Genomic DNA, 25567 nt, shown 5'->3' with positions numbered 1-25567 from the left:
CGGGGTCAGGTTATGAGGTCCGAGCGCTAAAGTAGAGCGAACATCTCGACAACGATTGGCTGACAGGGTAATTTCCGAATTGGTCCTTCGCATTCAATACATATTGGTAGGTACTGTATCGTCCCAGCCCAGCCCAGCCCAGTCAGTCACCCCAAATCCTGTCATCCCTCAACCATTCGAGACGACGACCGGAGTACCGCCGCTCCGAAGCTCCAAAGGAGAGAGGCAGGGAGAGAGAGACGAAAAGAGTGTAATGAAGAAGCATAAAACCCAAAAAGAAGATTTATCCCCACGATGCGACCCTCGCCTTAGCGGCCGTTGCCAAGCCGCCCCCCTAAGAGCCCCCAAGAATCCTCAAGCCTCACCAAGCAACACCAAGCATCCCCCAGCCGTCCCCAGGAATTTGCTTGCCTTCGCCCGTCGACGCCCTCTTGGCAACTTGGCAAAGCTTGTTGCTCGTGGTCCTCGCCTTGGCACCTTTCCCAACGGCCCTATCCTTCCCGTCCAACGGGTCTGTCAGCTTCCCCTCAAGCCACGGGGACGTCATGCGCGCTCAACACACACACATACCCAGTACACGCAATCCCAGTTCCGTGTGCGTGGTAGCGCTCGCCATGGTCTATTTGTCAGTCCGCCATGCTGCCCTCCTCCGCAGCCGACATGGATGTTGTTCTTAGGCGATCTTCGCCACGAACAACACTGCAAATTCGGCCGGACGATCATTCACCCCGAGTTCAGCAAGCCTAACGAGATGGACTCCCCTGCCCCCATCGATCGTTGAGCCATTCCGGGCGCGTCTCAGTGGCTTATTTTTCCTCTTCCCCTCGCGGGAATCGATTCTATAAGCTGTGTTACAGCACTTTGCCCACTGCGGGGCATGTAAGCATTGCTTGTCGCTTACCTCTCAGAAATCACTGACCCGCGGCTTGGGGCGTAATCCGGAGACAGGGCATATCTCTGTACGAGCCGCTGAAACTGCCTCTCGTCTTGATGCCACCCTGTTTCGTCCGGTGCCGTCGCGACCGTCGAGCATTAACGCACACGTACGTGCTTACGATCCAACGGGCGCTCATAGGTTTACGAGGTGCCCCCACTGATGTATACTCACGTACATATGAATCCCCCTCAGCAGTCTGCGGAATCCGCTCGTGATCGAGGCTCTGGCCGCGTTCCAACTCGTCAGCGGTGCGTCTCGTCTGATTGGACGCGTCCGGTCATCCGACGGCGAGTCTAAGCCCAGACCTCACGACAACCAGTCAGTCCTCTTCCGCACTATGCTGCCACCTGCGACGCCAACAGGTGCGGCTCCCGATGCGCGCGTTAAGCCCGAGCGCTGAAGAGGGAAAAGGGTCGTACACGCAGGGCACGTAATCTGACCTATCGTGTTTGCCTGGCGATGGTTCCGGGAGGGGCAGAGGTGACTCGGTCAGACCAGCCAGGCAAGGCACACGTCGGTGGAAGCCCAGTCGACGCCAGACCGTGAGGCGTCCTCCTCATCGCCAACGAGCTCGCCATTGACCCGATTTGGCCCTTCCGGGGAAGAATTAACTGAGGGATTTGCTAGTTACTAGTGAGACACAAACGCACCCAGGGCCACGATCACAAGGGACGGCCCACTATGCGGCGTCGGGGTAGCTCTGCTTCGTGCTTGCGGGGCTGGACCTGTGCCCGTCGACATCAAGACCCCGGAGATATTGCTGGTGGCACGGAGAATTGGGTCAGGTCCCTCGATGTTCGCCCAGAGCCAGTGGAGATGGACCTGACGTGAATCGGGTAGCGAGGTCCACCAAGCCACCCGTAACGAACTTAGGATCGGGAGCGGTTGGGTCGTTCTCGCCCAACTCTGCGACGTTCCGTAAGACGTCCGACAGGCGTTCTGGACGCTGCGGAAGCGTGCGCCAGCATATATTATGTGCATGCTCGGCCATCGGACTCAACTATGTTAACTCCGTGCGGCGTAACCGGTCAGTCAACGTTGAGCATGGCAGTTATAAACAAACTGCCATGTCTCATGCATATCCCTTGCCGACAGCTAGTACCCGTGGGTTCGAAGCGTACAGCAGCTATCTACCAAACCAGCAGGTGTCTTCCCTGCCCGTCTCAGATCCATAGCGACAAATCCCTTTCCCCGCGAAGCAGCATCCAGCCACGTAGACCTCCCGTCGCCACTCCATCGCCTCTCGGACGACGACGGCGGAATGGCCCGTCTACGAGAGCCCATAGCAACACCCGGCGTGCGCAGTCTCCGGAAGTCGGTATGCGGCCCGAAGGTAGGTAGTATTGCGACACAGCTTGGGGTCTTCAGAGTAGACGTGCCCCCGTCCCCTCAGATGTGGCACACACCCGATGCGACCACAGATACCATTGTTAGGGCGGAGGCGGCTCACCAACGTCTGTTTACAAAGGCTTGCCAAGCACATCTAACTACTCGTCTGCCCGTCCATCAGCCAGCTGGCGTCTATACATGTGTATTTATATCTATCGTGTCGGCATATATGCATCTAGGTATATACACGCGCGTGTCCACGTACTACGCAAAATGAATCAAGACGATTCAAATAGCAAAAGTGCGGGAGGCGAAGGCTGCTATCGCGATCCCGATTATCCTCAGGTACTCGCGAGCGACTGCCAGCACGCCTGTTGCCGGACTACCCACGGAGAGGTAGATAGCGCGGTGAGTCTCGTTTGCGCTGCTATTCGAATGTGAACACACGTATAGATATTACCTGCCAGTGTCCCCCGCTCAACCCCCCTCTCTCTCTCTCATTCTCTCAACCTCACCGTAGCCCAGACGAACAATAACGCCCCCCTTCCCTCCGCCCCGGGGGTGGCACAGCAACGGCCACCATCCAACCCCCCCGAGATACCTCGGGACCGAAGCACCCTAGGGCCGTCGGCCCCGCGCGCTGGGACCGACCGTTTCCCCAGAGAGAGGCGTGGCCGGGCGAGTGCTCCGTGCGTCGCGCAGGAAGACGTCGCGCAACGTCCTCAACCCTGCGACGTCGAGCCGCTGAGCCCTGGTGGTGCCGGATCGGGCAGGCGCACGGCTACCCGCAGGGCTTTGGCGTGCTTGCCATCCTGACGAGCCGGTAGAGGTAGAAGAGAGGGGCGGGGAGGGGGGGCCTAGTCGTTGCGCGGCGCGCGACGTAGCCCGACGGGGAGGCGCGGAGGCGCAACTTAGTCGCGAGAGGGGGCGTTCGCGGGCCTCTAGAGGCGATAGTGGGGGTTAGTAGTTAGGATCGTCGGGGGGGAGGCTGCCTGGAGGGGGAGAGGGATAGGGGTGTATCCTGAGCTGGCTTGAGGCGCCCCGGCGAAAACTGCCAGATGTAGGGGCGGGCGTAGGTGTTTCTAACCACGATCGGGCGGCTCTATACCTACGCGTAGCCCTCGGATCCGTGTAGGCCCGTGACCTCGAGGGCGATGCACGGCTCTGCTCTGCGGGCGTGTCTCCGCTTGCTCACGTCGTTCTCTCTAGAGGCAGCTCCGTCAGCGCGTCCCTGGGCGCCCCTCGCCCTCCCCGCGTCTAGGCCGCCTGGGATGCAGGTCGCCCGAGGCGTGTAGGGAAGAACGGGGGCCTGCTTCGAGGCAGGCCGGGCCGAGCAGGTCGATGGCTGGCGCGTGCTGCTTCGTACGTAGGACGGTGCCGTCGTGGTCACACTCGAGCTGGGCCGCTGCGCGACGACGCCTTGCTTGTGTGTGTCTGTACGCCGGCAAGTCTCCTCTGGAAACGGGGTAATCCGGTTTGCTGCCTTCCGACCTGCAAGTCTGGAATGATCCCCCGTCTCCCCTATACACAGACAGGCTAGGCCAACCCCCCCCGAGCTCCTAGGACGCTGTTACCGGCCCTTGCCACCGAGATCGTTTGATTCCCTCCTCTCTCAGCCTCGAGCCGTGACTCTCGACTCGGCGCCCGCTCGACAGGCTATTGGGGGATAGGGGTGCGCTACTACAGAGCTATTTTACTTTCACCGACCCTGCTGCATAGTGTCTTGTGCTAGGTGCCTGTGAGGCTTGGTTCGAGAGCTCGTCGAACAGGACATAGGTACCCCGCACCGTCCGATAGCACAGACTGGGCGGCGCGGGGAGCCCGTGTAGGTGCTAGGGCTAGGACGCCGAAAGATGTATGCATGCGAGGCACGACCGAAGTTTGCTCCAGGGCGGATGTGACCGGGCCTCTTCCCCAAAGAGGCGAGTCCTCGCTAACCAGGCGGCCCCGTGTCACGCCACTCAGCTTGCTCGCCGACCCCTATAGCGCACACTGTAGTTCCTAGTTGTGCGATTATCAGAGTAGTTGGCACGTCCACGGTGCCTGGAGCTGCCCGAATTGGATCTGTTCTGTCTACCAGGCCGGCCGCTAACCGAAGAACGAGCGGACAAGAGTTCGGACCTGGGTCGAGGCCCTCCAATGCTGGGGAACTGAGTAGGTCGATATTGTGGGTCGAGACTAGACCTCGACAAGAACCCGGGCCGGTCCACCGGGAACCAGAGACCCGTGGCGGCCGCCTTTTGAAGTCACTGACTCGAGTTCGCCCCCCTCGAGAGTGTTGCTAACTGGGCTGGATGGGCCGATATGTTAGCCATACCCACGATCATACGCTCCTTAGTCATCGCCTAGACAAATATCAGCGAACGGCCGTCCACAGTCTCGCGACGTCGAAGTCGAAACCCCTGGGTGGAGTCCTTAACCGATGACTCTCGTGGTTTATCTTGGGTAATACATTTCGGCGTCTCCGGCAAGATGTGAACGGGAGGATGAGACCTATAATTCTCATGCTAGTAGGCTGCCCCATGAGGAAGAGACCGGCGCGACTTGGGGGTTGGCTGGTCTTGCTAGAGACAAACGAAAGAAAGGAGAGGTAGCAACACCGCAACAGGGCGAGCGCTAATCGTTTACTGAGAAGTCACTGTTTGCGTCATACGTCTTCATGTATGCACGGTGGAACGCGTTGGCAGGCAGACGGACCTCGAGAATGCTCAATTCATTGTGCGATCGGGCGCCTGTCTGGTAGAACATGTTTGTGATGTACAAGTTGCCACTGTAGCTTTGCCTCCGTCTCTCCCCTCCAAGGCGTGAATGGTGCTCTATTTGAGGACAGCCTGTAGGCTCTCCAAAACCTGCGATTACCCGTTAGTGGTCGCCGTCCCGCGGTGCCGTAGATAGACGGATGATGGTGGTACCTCTAATTCGATCTTCGCTTCGGCGATATCCTGCTCGCTTCCGCCGCCGTTGGCGATCTTTTGCGCCTCGGCGATCTGGGACCGGACGGCGTCCGCGCTGAAGTCCTCGAGGGGGTAGCCCTCGACAGCGTTGATGCTCAGGGACGAGTCTGGCTGCACCACGGCAAACCCGCCGGACACTGTTTTGACCCCACGATCAACACGCAGTTCTCATGCCCCGATCGATCCCTGCCCTATATACGTACGGAAAAATTGCTTGCTGCTGCCGCCTTCCTCGATGACCTCGACCAGGCCCGGCTTCAGTTGCTCGATCGACGGCACGTGGTTCGCGAGGACGCCCATCTCTCCCGACTCCGCGGGGATGTTGACCTGGACAACATCCTGGGACTTGAATATGGACTGTTGCGGGAATTAGCTAGGCCGAGCACGGGGGTCGCGTCGCGGGGCGCGCCGAGGATGGTAATCCGCTCTCTCGACGACGACGGCTCGGTCGAACGGTATGCGGGGGCGACATCAAGCTGCGTACCTGGTGAGGGAGAGACAAGCTCAGCTTGATCTAGGGGAAGTTAGCAGAGAGAATCATCGGATCTGGATCCCAGGGCAGACAAGCCTTGTCGGGTGCGGCATCCGCATAGGTTCTGCGCTGGAGGGGCTGAATTGGTAGCCGCATAGCTGCGGGACGGGCCCTCAGGGCTGCGCGAGCGACGCGGAGAGTGTTCATGATGACTGGTGCTGCCACTTGGGGATATGCGACAGGGCAAGCTCACGATGACCGTGGATTTCGAGCAATTTGGAACTTTGGCGGTTGATCGGGCTTTCGGCAGAGAGGGACCTAGCCCGATCGGGCATAGCATGTAGCCGGCATACGATCACGTGCAATCTGCGGATACACTCCCCCGCCTTAGGTAAGCCGCAGCCACGATGCGGACGGAGCCGCAATCACAGCCCCAGCCACAGCCAGATTCGGCGAAGTCAGGTCACATGACTTGTCATCATTTTCCTATTCTAATTCCATCTGACTAGTCACTAAATCGTTCCACCAACCTGTTCCGACATTTGGAGCGTGGTGTATGCACCCGCATACTCGCTCGTTCCCGTGAGAATTGCTGATCAGTGATCCAACTTCAACATAGCCATCAGCAGCATCGCACTTCCGCCTGCTATGTTGACATGTCTGTCTATCGCTTGTGTTGGTCGTAACCGTGGACTCATACCCGTGCTTTAATGGCTTTCATGCACATACCGTCTGTGCTCATACCCTTCGTTCTCTAGTTCCCTCGGCGCCTCCCAACTCTACGTGATGCTGTCGAATCCGTTCCCAGTCGCGGATGACTACGGAACAGTAACTCGGCACTGACGGATACCGCGCGAACTAGTGGCAAAGTCGAAAGAGGCGGCTTGGCTGCCAACGAACAACAACTCTAGTGCAGTATTTCTGTCACGGCGAACTTCTTCCCTGGCCAGGTGAGGGTATTCGCAATGTGTCACCTGCCTCCCCACCAAGGGTCTATTTGAATTTGCATCCTTTGCGAGGGCGAATTTGGGGATCTGGCGGGTTGGGGGCGCAGATTCCCACGTTCTTTCATGTCGAGATAGTGGCCCTATTTCAACGCACCACTGTGCCAAAGCGGGGAACGCGCTCGACTCTGTACGAACGTCTGGAGAGGATGCAACCTCAATTAGGAGGGCGTCGAGTATTACATCATACTAGTAGATCTGAGAGCACGATTCACGGTAGATAACCGCGTAACTCGACGCTGAGGGTATGACAATGGCAGGGTTTAAACACGCTAGACCCTGAAGGATCCGACGCGCTATTTCGTGCTACGCATGTTTCGAGGCATCACGAGCGAGGGCAGCAGGACAGGGATTCCCACTCTGCCTGCGCCGTCTCTCCTGTGTATACCCGTCTACGTATACACTAGCAGGAATCCGAGGTCGTAGTTGTCGACGGAGGATTGCCCGGACTGGGGCTAGTATTTTCGACAATGCGCTGCTACCGCGCGCTACCACCAACTAGCAGCACCAACGTGATGAACCAGCCGTGGGATGCGGGGTCTCTAAGCTAGCGACGACGACAGCAACTAACCCTTTGGCACGATCCGACGTAGGGTAGGAGGCAGAGGGAAGAGGAGGATCCAACCTCCAACCTCCAACCTCATTTCACCACACCCGAAAGGGGGCGCCGCTACGGGATGGCTCCAAAAACAGGTTTGGCCAGACAGGCCGCGCCGTGTTGTCTGACGGCCGAATGAGAGCACACGCAAACCAGCGGCGACGGACAGAATGGTGGGGGAGCGTCGGGAGACGCTCAGTTTATCGGCTAGGAGGGAGGAGGGCGAATAGAGTACGTAAAACGCAGTCAGGCCGTTCGACAGATTGCACAGTTACCCCTCCAGCGCCAATAGATGGCGCAGGGCAGAGGTGGTGGCATCATGGTGCTGAGGGGAGAGATCAACCTCCCTATAAGAGGGCGATGGGCGATAGGCGATGGGGCCGCGTTCCATGTCTGTATGCCGTATGGTACATAGCCTGATCCTCTCTTCTTGTCTGTACGCGATTGTATTACTCCAACGGGATCTGGTTCGTTGGAGGGGTCGAGGGGGGGGGTTTTCGAGGTTGGCCATGGTGCTGATGGGGACGTAACCACGGATCGCCACACGCTATCCCTCGCTCTCTCACATCACGTCAACTAATCGAAAGACTCACATGTCCCAGCAGCGCAAACCCAACACGTGTTGCTGCGACTTAGTGCTGCACCATTACCACGTAGCGGGTATCCTTTGAGCCTAGCGAGGACACGATAGGGGCCGGGGACTAAGCCCTCTTCTTCGTGATCTCATCTGGTTTCTGATGTCAGAGGGACGGGAGAAGGGGGGGAAGAGGAGAGGCGGATGGGTGATTAGGTGCGGACGAGCGGCAGCGCCCTGCCCGTTGCGGTATTGCGGGAGCGGCGTCGCGAGTTTGCATGGGACAAAGCGAGCGACTAACACAAACCCACATGCCATCGAGGGCTTGCTTTATTTATCCCGAATACCCGTCGATGGCCCGAATTGGGCTTGCATGCTACCCGCCTGCAGGGTGGGCGTTGCGCAACGGTACCAAATGCCATGCCAGACACAGGGAGGGCAACGTCGGGTCGGCCACGGGCGAATCGCAGCGGTCGGCGGCACCAATGCCACGGATCAAGATACGTACCTCTCTTACCTGCCTCAGGTGTATGTAGGCACACACCTACATACACGAGGTAGCCGTTGTACCTACGGACCGTACAGCACATCCTGCGTACTGTACAGCGCTTCCCGTCTTCCATCCTTGGGGGTTTCCCGGGTGTCTCCTTTGGGGGGATGGATACAGCAACGGCTTTGTCCCCTCCTGTATCTCCTCTCAGGTGCCTGGGAGGAGGTGCGTTGTGCTATGTAGGATGTAGGGGGATGTACAAGGCATGCATAGAGAGGTGTTGCGATACATGCTTCCTCTAAGGGGCATCGGATGCCTCCCCTCTCACTACCTATGTACCTATGCATGTACACGCCTACACGCATATAAGTTAGGTTATAAGTCGGGGACTAACTCCTCCAGCAACGACTACATTTATGGCATAGTATGTGCGCAAGTCGGGATGACCGTGGGGGCAATGCGTGGGCGTGGATGGCGAATGTCGGGAACCCGAGGGCCATGAACCTCACGGATCGGTAAGGAGGAGTTCACCGCCTGTACCGGATGGACCAGCCACCTCTACCCGCTGCCATGCAATGTACGATATGAGGCAGAAAGATCGATCTTTTGGGATTTTGCATGTAGTCAAACCATCACCTCCTGCAGGCGGTGGATGACGGTCAGACCGGGGCTGATGAGCATCACGGCGTGCACCTTTCAAAAATAGGGCCGCTGATTGGGGGGGGGAGAGTGAGACGCTCGTAAGTCGGCTTGTACGTACGGGTCGCATCCCAGCCCGCTTCTCGACAAAGCCTACCTACCTAATAAGCCGTTTCTGGCTTCTGGTCTTAGCGTAAAGGGTCTTATTGTGCTTACATGGCTATCCCTTCTAGCAAAAGCGGTTGACTAGGTGTTTCTAGAGTGATTATCCACATGAAGCAAACGGCGCCATTCGAATTACCGGCCAACTGATACGCTAGCAGTGAAGAAAAAAAAACTTTTTTTCTTTCATCTCTGCCGTCCGATCGCTCCGTCTCGTGCCGGCCGATTATGTAGAGAAGAATGAAGAAGAATGTTCTCCGGCCTGAGCGACGGACGGCTCTAGATCGATCGAACCTCCAATCGCATGCATGTATCCGATGAATAGACATTTTATCATCACAGGCCATTGAGAGATTGGCGGATGGGGCCGATCGGCTAGATGGGTTGCATGCGGGTTTTTTTTCTCCTCTCGCTCTATATTGTTTATTATGTACGTATGCAATTACTAGGGGAGGCGAGGCCGCGGAATGGGGGTGAGAGTAAGACTAAGAGTAGACGAAGACGACGGGGAAAGGCAGGGCAAATTGGAAAATTGGGGGAAAATGAGCAAGAAAAAAAATTTAATAAAAAATTTGCACCGTGGCTTACCTAGTAATACTCATAGTAGCACAACATGGAAGAACCCGTGCGTGACTTCAGCCCATCTAGTTCATGTACGTACAACTTGTCATGATAGTGAAATTACTTGCAGGTCCAGATGCGCCCGGACATCTTTCGCCAGCGGCCTCGGCCCCCGCCGTGCTACGGGCGCACCTTAGACTATGTCGCAATGCATGTGCGTAAATGCACATAGCCCGTCAGATGGGAAAAGCGAGATCGGTATTCTATTCCCGTTGCCGTAATAATGGCGGGCGGAAGGTTGAGTGAGAGTGTGCGGTGGAGGAGGCCCGGATAGAGGAGAAGCCCGCTACGCAACGACACTCTATATATACTTATCCGCTCTCTGGAATGGGCTTATCGGCGCATTCCGTTCTTATTCCTTTCGCTGTGAGCAGGTCTAGCTAATAAGAAACGAAGCATGTCAAAACAACCGTTCCACAGTCTACGATGCTCGTGCAATAGCTTAGATATTACCTGGGTCCCGACGCACTTTATGCCTCTTTGTGAACGTTACCTCGACTTGGTCCCTAGCCGCTTTAGGGGTCTGCGTGGATCCATGCGTCTAAAGGTAATACGGTGATTCAAGAAGGTTATACGCCCCATCCGCACCGGGCTCCGCTATCCGCATGCGCAGAACTAACACCTTATATAATATGTGCATAGAAACGAGGGTCGGCGGGTACCTACGATATATATATATATATACATACATACATGTATGTATGTGTGTATGCTATGTTTGCATGCATGCATGCGGGTATAGTCCTAGGCGGGTATGCGTATAGCGACATGTCTGGTGACCGGGCCTGTCTCGGCGATGGGTGGCTGCTGCTGAGTCTGGGCTGATAAAAAAAGATCGAGGGGAGGCGAAGAGCCGTGAGGAGGAGAAAGGGAGTCTACAGATCAGCCCAACTAGTCCCCTGAACCTCACCCCAAAGCGGGTCACGGCTTCCTGAAGATTCTATTGGCTCTTTCCTACGACCGTACTCCACTAGTTGGTTGGGGTGAGATCCTTTTGATTACTTAAGCCTCTACCATAGCTACTACCGCCACCACTGTCACCACCGCTACTACCGCTACCACTGCCACCACCGCTACTACTGCTACCACTACCACCACTACCAAGTTAACTGCACCACCAAGTTAACTGCACTACCAAGTTAACTGCACCACTACCGCCGCTACTACCACCACTACCGTTAATCTGATTATTTATTGGATGCTCCTAGGGCAACTTTTGATCACGAAAAAGAATAAATCAAGTGCACGTTCGTACGGTGGTTAGAAAGGAGAATTTAGTGACCCTTGTACGAAAAGTTTGGGTGATAGGGATAAAGTTTGGTTGACAGGGAAAAAGCTCGGCAAAATCGCCTAATCCGGTTAGAGGTTGGGGTGAGGTACAGGGGACTAGTTGGGCTGATCTGAGACCTCGGAGAAAGGATAGGGAAAACGGCTTCCCCCTTCAGAGTTCGAAGGAGATCCCGGTCTCCACTCGATAGTAGCCAAGATTCCCAAGCCTTGATTATCCGTTGGCAGGCCAGGCTAGTAGGGAGGGTTTGGAGACCTTGCCTACAGTGTCGCGCCGCCGGACACGAGCACTGGGTACATGGGGCCGGCGCTGTCTGTTTCTTGTTCTCCCACGCGTCCCCCCCCCATTCATTGGGGTGTTCCGCTCAGGCAATAGGGATTGCTGCTCCGTGACATGGGCAAGTCTGGTGAGCGTACTATGTAATCATGGTTGCCGAAGCCACCCAGTGACCGCATTTCATCAGGTTGGGCCGTTACATCATTGCCTCCCACCCAATATGTACACGCATAGACGTTATGTGAGGGTAGGATGGGAGGTATTATGATGTAGGATGGCACTGGATTTGGCTGGCAACGCAACGTGCGATACGATGTAGGCGTCTATTTTGACATCAGGATGGGGGTGCCGGCCTCTACCTGTGCTAGGTACCTAAGGTAGTAGGAGGTACGGTACCTAATAATGCAGTGATGCCTATGAGTACTCGTATACGCACTTGCTTAGGTAGGTACCTCGTCTAGGAGGCAGAGCCTGGGTATTGGTACCGTACCTACCTACCTAGGTAGGTACCTACGTGGGAGGCATGCACCTAGGAGGTAATGTAGGTAATACGGCTGCAACGCGCCAGCGAAAGGCGAGTTGCCCATACCGCTTGTTTTCGTTTCTAGGCTCGCGCTCCCCCAACTAGACCCAGTCGGTTATAGGCAGGTAATATGTATTTCCCACCGCTCAGAGACGATCAGAGAGATCTCTGGTACTACTCATACGTAGGGCGTCGCTCTGGGTTGCAACATATGATTCTGCATACTAACCTAACCTGAGGTAGCCTCTCTTTACTCATACGGCGTCCGCCCCCCCCTTTCCGTCCTTATCCCGCGCCGAGAGAGAAGAGCGAGTGTCCACATGCAAACAAAAGCCCCCCAACCGACCAGCAAGATCAAATGCTACCTACCTCTCCTACGTACATACCTATACGTATACGCATACACATGTCACATACACATACGCATACATACACATATCCACCTCCTCCTCCTCTTCCTCCTCCATCCACCCACCGAACATCCATAACTAACATGCCTTCTCCTGCCTGCCTACATTAGTACCTGATGTATACACCTGCTCAACACAGATATACATAACTTACTACTGCATTCAGGTCTAGTGTGCGCACACGAGCACACGCACACGCACACACACAACATCCTCCTCACTCGGGCAGACCTCCAGGTCCCGCCCTGCTGCGGTTGTTGCTGCTCATCATTCACTTAATTCTCTTTGCTCACCCACTCCTCCATCCGCCCATTCACCCTGTCCGCTCACTCGCCTTCATAGGGTCCCCTCCTCTCCCCCCAGTCCCCGATTTCTCCTTTCCCATTTCTATCGTCTCCCTTCGCCCTCTCTCTGCTGGTTCGGGTCCGGCATCTACCTGATTCCCTGATACGCAGGTATTTACATAGTTGTCCTTGTCGAGTCAGTTCCTCAGGTCCAGAGCCAGGGCTCTCTGGTCCTTGCACGCTGTCGAGCGAACTCGTTCCGAACCGCCCCGTCCCTCCAGCAAATCCACCGCACGTTAGAGGCGGCTCGTACTTCTACAACTCTTTGTCTGACCTGCCCGGCGTTGGCACCTTCGCCCCCGAAGCCATATTCCAATAGTTGAGGCCAAGAGTCTCCGAGGCGTCCACGCCTCCCATATCCAACTCAGCAGTTTCACATTTGGCAGCGCTCGTCAGGCCGTCTTCCTGATTGCTGACGACGACTCTCGTCCCCCCCCGGCCTTCCTCCAGCCTACCAGGAAGTCCGGGTCTCTCGACTCAGCACAACTCACCACAGACACCTGCCACCATCCAGGATTCGCCGCCCATATCGACCACTCCGAACAACATCCACGTCTTGGCATTGCCAATACCCGGATCCCAACAACACATCAGATCACTAGCATACTTTTTCTGATCGACACTATGGGCCGTCAATTATAGCGAATCGGTCCCTAGGGACACCTCTTCAAACTCTCCTTCTCTTGGGGACTTGGGCTTGCGCCCGGTGCCACCTTCGAAACTAGTTGATTAAACCGAAATCCAAATCTATATCCAAATCCAAATCCCATCGGCCCTTGCCGTATGCTCCCTTGTTGGCATTGTCCCATCGCGAGATTGAGAGACTGCCTCGTTGGGAGGCTTTTAAAAGGCCTTGCTTTGGCGACATTCCCGCACCAAACCCTTGTTACCCACCTATTACCCCTCGGCCGACCTCGAACCCCCCCAAGTTACCACGTACATTCCGAGTGGGGTTCCTGTTACTATATTGATCAAAATGACGAACGAACCGATACACGACTCGACCACATCCAATGTGTTCGCGTTGTCGACCCATGGGGCGCACATGCAACACGCACCGGAAGAGGAGGCTGCGGCTGAGGCCGACGAACCCCCCGACGACCAGCGACCCCGTCGTGCCGCAACCCCATTCAAGAGAAGTGCCGTCCGCAAAGTCCAGGACCATTCCGAGTCGCTGTTGACGAAGGCCCTTCACCATTCGGAGGAGGAACCCATCCATCTGAACTTCGACTTTTCCTCGAAGCGTCGGCCGCTGAACAGCAGCGCCAGTCTTGCATCTACGGCTGACCTCACGAGCGACACCGGTTTCACCAGCCCTGCGCGCACCGTCACTCCCAGTCCTCCGCCACCCGTCATATCATTGAATTCAGACATCTTCTTCAACTCGAAGCAGAAAATCGCTCTTCCCCACCTTCATACGACTGCGCCCGTGGCGACGTCGCGCGACCCCATAGTCAACAAAGAGGGGCTAAAGGATCCTGCCGTTGAAGCTTTGACCAGGAAGCGCTGCATATCGTTCGCATGTGGCCCGAAGGCGGACGCGAAGAAGCCCGCATCCCCTCCGCAGATAATTGAACCGAAGCCGGCGGCTGATGAGCGGCCGCAGAGGAAATCGTGTATTAAATGGGCAGGCCCGACGAACCCGGCTAGCCGGATGTCGAAGCTTGACGGGCAGCAATCGGTGATCTCGCCAGCTCTCGGGGCGCCAAAGGCGAGGAGCGACTCTCCTGCTGCTGTGCGCAAGCTTCGGTCACCATCAACTGGTCGCGGGCGAGCGTTGCGATCGTCGACTCCTCGACCATCCTCGCGAAGCCCGATACCGGTTCGCCCGTCAAAGTACTTGACTGCGAACACGAATGATCTGAACTGCGAGTCGTCTCGTTTTCACGAGTTTGCTAGCGATGAGCCGCAGGAGGAAGACTGGATCCGCCTGAATCTGCCACCAGCTGGTCGTCGTTTGACTATTAATGACACGCTGCAGAAGGAAAACGAGATTCGACGGTTAGGGAAAGAAGCCGAAGAGGAAGAATTGGAAGAAGAGGAGGAGTACGAAGGGGGGGAGGAAGAGGAAGAGGAAGAGGACCTCGGCGAAGACGACGAAGAGGACGAGGTCGGCCACGCCAAGTATCTTCCCGAGGAGAAGGACGACGAGGACGAATACAACTATGATTTTGACGACGACCAGTCAGGCTACAGATCTGGCGATGACGCATCGGATGGCTACAATACGGATAATGAAAATGGGTTTGCTGACTCGGACGACGATGACGACGGCGGAAACCTAGAGCTATGGACTCCTAGCCGTGTACCCGCCGCTCGTTTTCCCGGAGAGACACATATGTACCGTCGGCCGTCTCTATCGGGCAACCGGTCCGACTCGTCCTGTTCGGACGTACCTAATAACCGATCAACGCGACCTCGCCGGATACATATGCGCCCGGGCACGCCTGAACTGCCGGATAGCACCGACTTCGTCTGTGGCACGCTGGACGAGGACCGCGCCCTGGAGGACGCTTACATTTCATGTATTGCCGCTCGACGACGCGAAAAGCTTCATCCAATCCCCCAAGATATCGACCCCAGCTTCCCGACCTCGGAGCCGGAGGACGAGGATGTTGAGCCCCGCAACCCGGTCCACGAGAGTGATGGTCATCGCTCCGAGACCGACCACGGAAGTGAACGGTGCAGGAGGATTGACCTGACGTCGCCGAAGCGATACCATTCCCCTCCGCCTAAGCGTCACCACGCGTCGCCAAAAGCTCGGGGCCGCTCGCCTAAGCGACTCTTCGATCGGCACTCGCCTCGTCGGCTCATGTCACCACCTCCCGGGCCCATGATGCCGTCGCCCCCGTCGTCGCTATTCCATGATGTCAGCCGCAGGGAACACGACTTCCAAAGTCTTGCCTTCCGACCCGGCTTGACGCACACAAAGTCCCTACCTCGCGCTCCAGCAGTGTTCCCCCAACACTTGAAGGCGCACCGCCGACCTGGCAAGTCTACGACTACGAACGGTCACGTACGGGGTGCTATCGACATCGTCAAGGGCCTCGAGCAGAAGCGTCAGCGCCGGAGAGAGAAGTTCAAGGAAAAATATCTCCAGAAGCACTGCAATAAGGCGCGCAAGGGCCAGATCCCCGAGAAAAAACCGCAGCCCGGCCAAGGTGCGGAGAGGATGAGGGAGATCGGTCTCCTCATGGCGGGTAAGCTAGGCCCGGACCAGTTCGTCCTGTCCATTTAGGTGGAGGCCCGGCTGCGCAGCTGCATCTTGCCGCTAGCGACCACTCTCGGTGTTTTCACCATTCGTTGCATTTATTTTTTATTATTATTATTACTGGCGCACTCCATGCCTGAGCTTCTAGGGAGCTTGCTGTTGTACATAGTTATGTGTCTCTTTTTTTCTTCTTCTTCTTCCTTCCCCTGCTCATTCTCGGCGTGCTTGGTGAAATGTCACGAACAGCGTTCTCATAGGAAGATGCGTACTTCCCATTTCTCGGCATTGGGCGGACAGCATCGTTGATCATTCAGGATACCACTTTGGAAGGGCAAATTAGCATAGGGCGGCGATCCGGTGATACTTCCCAAATTGAACATATATGTTACTCGTTGATTTATTTGTCTTGGGAGATAGTCGTCTCAGGTGATAGATGATCGCTTCGCAGCGACGGGCAACTTGGAGCGAGTCGAACGCGCCGGTAGTTGTCGCCACGTAGGTGATCTCGTGGAAGACTGAGGGGAAGTCGGCGGCAGTCTCGGCCTTTGCCCGCACGGGATCTACATGAGGAATGCGATAGTAGCGTCCGGAAAGTGTTTCCCACTGCAGGAATGGGCAGGAAGTGATGGACATTGGCATCATGGAGAAATTTTTGCTCATGTTGGAGCTGGTCGACTTTGATTGGGTTCGCCTTGTGCGATGGTGATGGTGGTGATGGTCACGATACCCCATACCCCATTCCCTTCTCCGGCTGGAAGCGGGCGTTGGGCATTGTCGAGAAGGCCATGTTGCTGCTGTGTCGTACAGGACACCGGTAGGACGGAAGGGAGGAGGTTAGGTTGGGTTGGGTAGTAGCTACCGTGCCATTATCACAATACCAAGAATGCACCACCGGTGTGTGCGCCGTGCTGGAGGTAGGTACCTACCTAGGTATATGTATAGGTACCTGAATAGATTTACCATTTCCCCCGTAACTTCTTTCGATCGAAGCCGCCAATTATATGTGTCCGACTTGAAGTAGGGGAACAACCTCCCCAGGTTTTGGGGGCTAGGAGGTAGGTACGACAGTATGAGGCGCCCACCTAGGTACCTAGGTACCTATGTTAGGTTAGGAGGTACTTACTACGCCTATCCTGCCTACCTACCATACAGGGAGGGGGGGGTCTATTGACACTATGTCAGTAACCCTTTCTATGACTAGACATAGTATCTGCCTCGTGATAAGAAGGAGTTAAACTCTAGGCTAACATTATTATCATTTCCCGACATAGTTACCATCCGGATATAATGTTATTATTTTAAAAAAGGTATATTTTATAGGATTACCCGGTTACCTCTATGTTACTAAGTACGTACCTTTGTACCTTTGTATCTTTTACGTTTGTTACCTTAGGTACCTCCTAACCTCCTACCTACCTACCTACCTACCTCTTCCATAGGTTCGAAGATAGGTTCGAAGATAGGTAGATAGATTCTACGTACGCGAACTAGCTCCCATAGGTTCGAAGATAGATAGATAGATTCTACGTACGCGCGCGCGAACTAGCTCCTATAGGTTCGTAGATAGGTAGATAGATTCTACGCGCGCGAACTGGCTCCCATAGGTTTGAAGATAGGTAGATAGATTCCACGTACGCGAACTAGCTCCCATAGGTTCGAAGATAGATAGATAGATTCTACGTACGCGCGCGCGAACTAGCTCCTATAGGTTCGTAGATAGGTAGATAGATTCTACGCGCGCGAACTAGCTCCCATAGGTTTGAAGATAGGTAGATAGATTCTACGTACGCGAACTAGCTCCCATAGGTTCGAAGATAGATAAATAGATTCTACGTACGCGCGCGCGAACTAGCTCCTATAGGTTCGTAGATAGGTAGATAGATTCTACGCGCGCGAACTGGCTCCCATAGGTTTAAAGATAGGTAGATAGATTCTACGCACGAACTAGCCCCTACAGGTTCGAAGATAGATAGATTCCATACGCCTAAACAACCTCCTATAGGTTCGAAGATAAATAGATTCCATACGCTTAAATAAGCTCCCATAGGTTCGAAGATAGATAGATTCTACGCGCGAACTAGCTCCTATAGGTTCGTAGATAGGTTCGAAGATAGATAGATTCTACGCGCGAACTAGCTCCTATAGGTTCGAAGATAGATAGATTCTATATACCTAAACTAGCTCCCATAGGTTCGTAAATAGGCTCGTAGATAGGTTCGAAGATAAATAGATTCCACGCGCCTAAACTAGCTCCCATAGGTTCGTAGATAGGTTCGTAAATAGGTTCGAAGATAAATAGATTCCATACGCCTGAACTAGCTCTCATAGGTTCGAAGATAGGTTCGAAGATAAATAGATAGATTCTACGCGCGAACTAGCTCCCATAGGTTCGCAGATAGGTTCGTAGATAGGTTCGAAGATAGGTTCGCAGATAGGTAGTAGATCATAGTATTTATAGAAAAAAGATAAAGACAACAGGTCTAGGTAGGTAGGTGGTCTAGGTAGGTAGGTAGTCTAGGTAGGTAGGTGGTCTAGGTAGGTAGGTAGGTAGGTAGGTACCTATGGAATATATAGACATTATATCCGTTTGGACATTGGTTTCTACGTAGTTATAAAAACCATCCTGAAATAATAAGAAGGGAAGGTAATAAGGTCGGTACCGTAACCCTTGCTATAATTCTTTTAGCCCTTCCGAAAGAATGACTAGCTAAGGTAACCCTTACTAGATTTAGTTACCGTATCGGTACCCCGACTCTATTGCTGACATACTGTCCATAGACCCCCCCCTCCCTGTATGGTAGGTACCTACCTAGGTAGGTATGTATAGGAGGTACATGTACCTCGGGTATGAAATATGAAACCCTCCAACCTCAAGTGCATCGGGTGCTGTGGAAGGTGACACGCGGTGCTTGGGTGAGGTACATTGGTACCTACCTCTACGTACTACGTGTGTAAGAGGTACACAACACCAAATGAGGTCGGTAGGTACCTATGTACCGATGTACCGCAGGGGCCCACTCTCAGGTTGAGATTTACTAAGAGGTACCTCAGAATGTCCCTTCAAGCCACGTAATCAACTCTCTGGTGGCGGTGGCTGTGGCTCGCTGGCAACCACCGCTGCTCAGCAATTTTCTTGGGACGCAGCAGTTCTGTCTACGTATCATTCCTTGGTCCATCATCCCCATCATCCATCATCCGCCATCTCCGTGAATATCCTACGAAGACTCCAAGTTTCCCCCCCCCCCTCCCCAATCAGACGTGCGCCCTCCACTAGACGAACCTCGACTATATTACCTATTCGCGGCCACTCGGAACCGCCAGGATGTGGATTTTCCAGTGGTGTCAGTAGCATTGCTATCCGGCCGCCACCGTATGGTGGTATTGCTGGCAGTGAGTCGCTGACCATGTCGCCCTGTGGGCTCAACAGTCTACGATGTTCTGTCGTCACTCGGCTTGATGAACAAGCATGCCAAGTTGCTATTTCTCGGACTCGACAATGCCGGGAAGACGACGCTCCTACACATGCTGAAGGTGCGTGGACGACAACCCCCTCTTCTACCCGCATAGCCGTCTGCCGCGCGTTCATGCCGATATAGGAAGGCTCCGCATCCCGCCAAAGCGCGGGTCGGACTTCTCGACGGCCGAAGGCTAATACAGTCGAACTACAGAACGACCGAGTCGCTATCCTGCAGCCCACCCTGCATCCCAGTATGTCGCACACCCACAGGTCTCAGTATAACTAGGCGCACGTGCGGGTTTGCTGATTCGGCCCCATCTAGCATCCGAGGAGCTTGCTATCGGAAACGTGCGCTTTACGACCTTTGATCTGGGAGGTCATCAGCAGGGTATGTTTACCAGCACCACACTTGCATCCGGGGTCTCGGCTTAATATCCCTCATCCTGTGTATAGCTCGCCGACTATGGAAGGACTACTTCCCGGAGGTGAACGGTATCGTGTTCCTCGTCGACGCCAAAGACCACGACCGTCTGTCCGAATCCAAGGCTGAACTCGACGCCCTCCTGTCCATGGAAGAGCTCGCCAAGGTGCCTTTCGTGATTCTCGGAAACAAGATCGACCACCCCGACGCCGTGTCCGAGGATCAGCTCCGCCACGAGCTAGGCCTGTACCAGACTACCGGAAAGGGCAAGGTTCCGTTGGAGGGCATCCGGCCCATCGAGGTCTTCATGTGCTCCGTAGTTATGAGACAAGGTTCGTCCCTCAACCCAGCTGCGACCGCGGCGATACGGCACGCATTTTAGAAGGGGGAGGCTAACGTCAACCAGGATACGGTGACGGCATCAGGTGGCTCTCTCAGTACGTCTAGGCTACCGCTGATGGACGACAGACGTGGCCACACGAAGACCGGCAGCAGATGCGCTGGCGAGATATTGCGATGGCTATACGGAAACGCGGAGTTTGGCAGCTTGCTCTTATCATACCGAAGTCGATGTTTTCCGGGATATTTCTTTGGAGTCAATGGCTAGAGGCATTTGCCAGATCCCGATAATGAATTACTGAGTGTCAATATAACCTCTTTCAAACCAGCACCAATACCGGGCCGTTCTCTGGCCGATTGTCGTGGCGTGGGGAAGGGGGAGAGGAGGAGGTGTGGCAGCACAACCGAGCATTTACCATTGTGTAGGACGGCGCCAACGCGGCGGCTCATGAGGGCCCCGGGACTATCTACTCCCGGGAAGCACGGAAGATAGACGACGACAGGCCCACCTGAGGACACCTACGCTGATGGGGTAGCATATCTAGACACTGTATACTAAGAGAATGTACGTAATGTAGTTTTCTAGCAGATTGCCATTCCGAGATCTCTTACAATTTCCACCAGTTCTATCGAGGATATCTAAGAACGCCTAGAGCTCAATAAGCGGGAATAGCTTCAGCTCTACACTACCATCAATACACTCAGTACGGTCTTAAATGTGTTGGGGGAGTGTAGAGAGGGAAGAGATCGAAGAATCTAGAGACATCAGATGTTGTCGTTCGGTTCGTCGTCGTTGGCCAGCCTAGGACCCCGGGGGCCAATAGGATGTGCTAGAAAAGATTGACACTGCACAACTACGGGCATGTACCTCGGTACAGACACGGATTGTACATGACATCTACGATGCGGCGGCAGGTGGTAAGGTGTGGCGGCGTGTGGCGGCGTGTGGCAGATTCGCCTGCCGGTATAGGCGGCACATCAGGTGCTCTATGTTGTACCTATGTGTGTACCTTAGGTCCCTGTTAGAGGTACCGTAGTACCCAAGCATGTACTGGCGAGGAGGAGGGGGGTACATGTGTGCACCACGTCCTATAGTAGGCATCTTAGGTACCTACGAAGGTAGGCAGGTACCGCCTAAATTGCAGTGGGTTACACTGGAAGGGACCCCTGTCGGTCAAGGGCGCCCCAGTTCGACGTCATCCTAATCCAACCTGGCCGTTCCCACCTCAACATATTGTTGAGGTCCCGTTCCCGCTCCGGGCCGGCGTCGAATGAATTCAACAACCGTACCACGTTGGTCTGTCTCTCACTGAGACCAGCGACTCCAGCTCTCAGCCACCCAGACGCTGTAACTTGTCCATCCTTTGCATCATCGCCAACTATCCCAACCTGCTTCACCATGCTCGTTTACGTCGTCTCTCGATCGCGAGCAGCATGACAGGCAAATCTCCAAAGCTCCGGTTGACCTTCCTTCGTGGTAGGCGCCGTCACAACTACGGATTTCCGCCCGAAGCTTTCGACTACACCAGACTTCCCGACGTCGACCGCGAGTTTGTCCCTCCCGAACACCTCGCTGCCTTCGCCTCCGCCCTCAGCGCCCCGGACCCGGTCAGCAGCCATACCGACGAAACCTCGCTGTTGCGAAGCCCCGTCGCTCGAAGCGCGGCCAGCCTCGACTTGACCCGATCGATTTCGGCCGCATCCGTTGATGTAACAGGGGCCGCCGAGTCCGTCGCCGGCCAGAATAGCGCTCAGAATGGCATGTTCATCACCGCGCAAAATGACTGGGCCCCGGTGAACCAGAAAGTCTCCAAGCACGGACGGAAGAAAAGGAGGAAGGCCACCATCCTCGGACGCCGCACCGTGGATGAGACCCGGGAAGGCTATCTATATGGGCTACTCAAGTGGCCGTTTCTCTTGTTTGTGGGGATGTGGATTGTCGGGCTGGGCGCTTCGTATCTGTTGACGAGGCTCTACATCTTTCTGTACGAGCACTTCATCGCCTGGAGGGGGGTTAGGGAGAGGTTACGCCGGAACATGCGGGCTACGAGCAACTACGGTGACTGGGTCAAAGCGGCAAAGGAGATGGATGCGTTCTTGGGAAACCAGCACTGGAAAGAAGAGAACGAATATGCCTACTACGACTCTAAAACGGTCCGCCGCGTTTGGGAGCAACTTCGCAATCACCGTAAGGCCGCTGAGTCACGGGAAGCGAACGGCTCGGGTGCCCCCGGCTACGAGAATGGAGACGAGCCTAGCTGGCCCGCAGACGGCAAGGCCGTCGAGGAGCTGAAGGCCTTAACCGAAGCCTGTGTGAAAAACAACTTCGTCGGCGTTGAAAACCCCAGACTCTACAGCCAGACGTATTATGGGACGAAAAATCTTGCTCAGAATTTCATAGATGAAGGTGTGCACTACACTACACTCTCCTCCTTTGGGCCGCCATGAAGGCGCAAGCTAACCAGATTATTCGCCAGTGGAGAAGAGTACCCGCTTCCTAATCCATACCGAGCAGTTATCCTTCGACGAGAAGCGTGCCTTGTTCAAACGCATGCATGCGAACTACGGGCGCACCGCCCTCTGCTTATCCGGCGGCGCTGCTTTTGCCTACTACCACCTCGGGGTCGTGAAAGCGTTGCTTGAAGCGGATCTGTTACCGGACGTTATTACCGGGACTAGCGGGGGTGCCTTGGTCGCCTCCCTCGCTGCAACGCGGACCAACGACGAGTTGAAGCAGTTGCTGGTGCCGGCGTTGTCATGTAGAATCAAGCCCTGCTCGGAGCCAATAAGCACGTGGTTCCCGAGATGGTGGAAGACCGGAGCGAGGTTCGATTCGGTGGATTGGGCTCGGCAAGCGAGTTGGTGGACCCGCGGGTCGATGACCTTTAGGGAAGCATACCAGCGAACCGGACGCATTCTCAACGTCTCGTGCGTCCCGGCCGATCCCCACTCGCCCACGATCCTCTGCAACTACCTCACGTCCCCCGACTGCGTGATCTGGTCGGCGGTCTTGGCGTCCGCCGCCGTGCCCGGTATCCAGAATCCGGTAGTCCTGATGATGAAAACTCGGGACGGGTCCTTGACTCCGTATTCCTTCGGTCATAAGTGGAAAGATGGCAGCCTGCGAACGGACATACCCATCAAAGCGCTTAACCTGCATTTCAACGTCAACTTCACCATCGTTAGCCAAGTGAACCCGCATATATCCCTCTTCTTTTTCTCGTCCCGGGGGGCGGTCGGCTCCCCGGTGACGCATCGAAGGGGTCGTGGGTGGAGAGGAGGCTACCTGGGCTCCGCCACGGAACAGTACATCAAACTCGACCTCACGAAGTGGCTCAAGGTGCTCAAGCATCTAGAACTGCTTCCGCGACCGCTCGGCCAAGACTGGTCCCAGCTATGGCTGCAGCAGTTCAGCGGCACCATCACCATCTGGCCGCAAGCGACGCCGAGCGATTTCTGGAACATCCTGACGGATCCCGACTCGGACCGGCTAGCACGAATGATACACGAGGGTCAGCAGAGCGTCTTCCCGCGGCTCAAGTTTATATCGAATCGGCTCAAAGTGGAGCGCCTGATCGAGGAAGGCAGGCGGCTGACGCTCTCCGGGGTCAGGAGAGGCAGCATCGAGAGCATCATAGACGAGGAGGACATACGGAGCCTCCTACGCTCGAGCGGCGGCTCTACGGACGGCAATGAAGACGACGACGACGACGACGACACCACAGATCCTGACGAAGTCGACGAGGAAGTCAAACGGGGCTAGGTCATTAGGAAATACAGCCTAATTCTCCGTTCCTTATTCACATTCGAGACTGAAAAATTTTTCATCGAATTTTCCTGTGGGGGGGGAAGGCTTCTGGAATTCGAAAACAATTGCCAACTTGATTAGAATTGCATTGCGCAAACAGCGGATCAAGGCGTCATTATAGGAGGCGACTCCTTGGGAGGGGAACCTCCGGGGAGGCGTTGGTCGTTTGGAAATATAACCCTTTCTTTCGGCGGGCGTCCATTTCCATTTCCTCTTCGGTTGGCGGCAGCGTGGGAAACCTGGCTTTCTTACTTGCTCATCTACCCAGGTAGATACTATTTCACGTGGCTACCTACACAATGCGATCTTCCTCTCCTGCCGCATTCCGTCCCCATCTCGCGCATCTAGGCACGGTATATGCGGAGTAGTATCCGTTATTGTCAATATCATTGCCATTTTAGGGAGGATTCTTGGTGACCCCCCCCCCGGGAACGCCAGCAAATTTGCTTCAGGGGGTTTTTTTTCTCCGCCCGCGAAGCCACTTTTACTGTCGGCTGAACGTATCCTGCGTCTAATCGCACGCCGCCCTCGTCACGGGCAGGACCGAGAAAGGGAGAAAGGGAGCAAGGGGCAAAGAGAAACAACGTGAGTCGACTAATCTGGGTCACTAGATATAAGCCACAGCCCCCTGGTGTATCTATGTCTCAGTATCTATCTAGCTCTCTAGTAATATTCCTACATACAGGTTCCTCGATCCCATCAATACTATATAGATCATATCTCCCCAACAGATTGACTGCGTGCGGAATGGTGTCAGCCCATGTCGGCGGCAACGCGGCCTTGCCGGCCGCGCTGTAGCTAAACGGAGGCAGGTCCACTTGCACAACTCCGTGATCTCCCCCCTCCGCTCCCCCTCGGGCTTTTGTCCAGACGCCCGATAGACCGCAGGCTTCTGCCGTTCTATTTTTTTATCAATAGCCCTGGTCTTGAGTGGCTCTACATCCCCGTGCGCCCGGCACGGGCCTAGACTGAGGCTTCCCGACGGGCACCTGCGTTGCCCAGCCGGGAACGCCTTTAGCTGGCTGGGGTTGAGTCGAAGTCGAACGCGTGGTGCAAGCACCCCCTGCACCACCCCCCTCGCAGCCGGGCGCCGGACGACGGCAACCCGCAGCGGCAAAGGGGGTCATGGGTAAGCTGGGGGTGGTTGGGGAGCAGAGAGGAAGGTTGGTCAGATGGGTTGATGTGTCGGTGAAGGAATAGGTCGATCTCGACGGGTAGATCTCTTGAAGTGGGATGGGGGGGGGGGAGCCGAAGAGGGGAGAGAAAGGAGGGAGGAAGGGAGGGAGAGGAGAGAGTAGAAAGAAAGGGGGCGAGAGGAAGGACGGAAGAGAGAAAGGGGGGAAGGGAAGTACTAGGTAGATGAGCCCGGCAGCGCCCTCTCGATGTCTCGAAATGCCGAAGCAAGGGAAGCACGATGGACGGACAGCGTCGTGCCCCCGTGCTTGCCTTGGCTTGTCGCGATATACAACCGCCATCCGTCCTCCCGTCATCCGTCCTCTCGTCCTCCCACCATCCGTCCTACCACTCATCCTACTTAATACTTTGGTCTCGCTCCCGTTCCCGCCTACTAGGTGCAGCAACATCCCTCGTCTCCCCGTCCTCGCTGCATCAACTCCCGTGGCCGATATTCATCGACGAACTCCTTCTTCTTTTCTCCCTTGAAGACTTCGCCCTCGTCCAGAGCAGCGACGCCTTACACACGACCTCCTC

At 55.4% G+C, this 25567-nt stretch overlaps 6 protein-coding genes across 6 annotated transcripts; 3 read left to right on the top strand and 3 right to left on the bottom strand.

Moving 5' to 3' along the window:
* Nucleotides 1-4963: 4963 nt before the first annotated feature.
* On the bottom strand, nt 4964-6070 carry GGS23DRAFT_561059 (ATP synthase delta chain). Its single transcript, XM_051515919.1, has 4 exons — nt 5789-6070; nt 5705-5734; nt 5424-5577; nt 4964-5357 (listed from the first exon to the last, which is right to left on the bottom strand). Exons 1-4 carry the CDS (start codon nt 5897-5899, stop codon nt 5122-5124), a joined length of 531 nt encoding a protein of 176 aa, XP_051373327.1. The 5' UTR covers nt 5900-6070; the 3' UTR covers nt 4964-5121.
* A 7321-nt stretch (nt 6071-13391) lies between these two features.
* GGS23DRAFT_456298 (uncharacterized protein) lies at nt 13392-16014 on the top strand. Its single transcript, XM_051514060.1, has one exon. It carries the CDS (start codon nt 13598-13600, stop codon nt 15857-15859), a length of 2262 nt encoding a protein of 753 aa, XP_051373326.1. The 5' UTR covers nt 13392-13597; the 3' UTR covers nt 15860-16014.
* Nucleotides 16015-16168: 154 nt separating this feature from the next.
* Nucleotides 16169-16492, bottom strand: GGS23DRAFT_595334 (uncharacterized protein; the record flags this gene model as incomplete). Its single annotated transcript, XM_051518295.1, has 1 exon — nt 16169-16492. One exon carries the CDS (start codon nt 16490-16492, stop codon nt 16169-16171), a length of 324 nt encoding a protein of 107 aa, XP_051373325.1.
* A 2516-nt stretch (nt 16493-19008) lies between these two features.
* Nucleotides 19009-20235, top strand: GGS23DRAFT_456090 (GTP-binding protein-like protein). Its single transcript, XM_051514055.1, has 6 exons — nt 19009-19173; nt 19260-19363; nt 19501-19540; nt 19612-19677; nt 19743-20042; nt 20117-20235. The coding sequence occupies exons 1-6, from the start codon at nt 19155-19157 to the stop codon at nt 20155-20157; spliced, it is 570 nt and encodes a 189-aa protein (XP_051373324.1). The 5' UTR covers nt 19009-19154; the 3' UTR covers nt 20158-20235.
* A 1025-nt stretch (nt 20236-21260) lies between these two features.
* On the top strand, nt 21261-24240 carry GGS23DRAFT_456092 (patatin-like phospholipase domain-containing protein). Its single transcript, XM_051514056.1, has 2 exons — nt 21261-22456; nt 22527-24240. The coding sequence occupies exons 1-2, from the start codon at nt 21484-21486 to the stop codon at nt 23810-23812; spliced, it is 2259 nt and encodes a 752-aa protein (XP_051373323.1). The 5' UTR covers nt 21261-21483; the 3' UTR covers nt 23813-24240.
* A 50-nt stretch (nt 24241-24290) lies between these two features.
* On the bottom strand, nt 24291-25563 carry GGS23DRAFT_456182 (uncharacterized protein). Its single transcript, XM_051514059.1, has one exon. It carries the CDS (start codon nt 25438-25440, stop codon nt 24769-24771), a length of 672 nt encoding a protein of 223 aa, XP_051373322.1. The 5' UTR covers nt 25441-25563; the 3' UTR covers nt 24291-24768.
* Between the last annotated feature and the right edge of the window lie 4 nt (nt 25564-25567).

Source organism: Durotheca rogersii, assembly GCF_024521655.1.
Source record: "Durotheca rogersii strain YMJ 92031201 chromosome Unknown GGS23scaffold_6, whole genome shotgun sequence".
Lineage (NCBI taxonomy): Eukaryota > Fungi > Ascomycota > Sordariomycetes > Xylariales > Xylariaceae > Durotheca > Durotheca rogersii.
The sequence above is the reverse complement of the archived record's forward strand: the minus strand, read 5'-3'. Positions and strand labels throughout refer to the sequence as shown.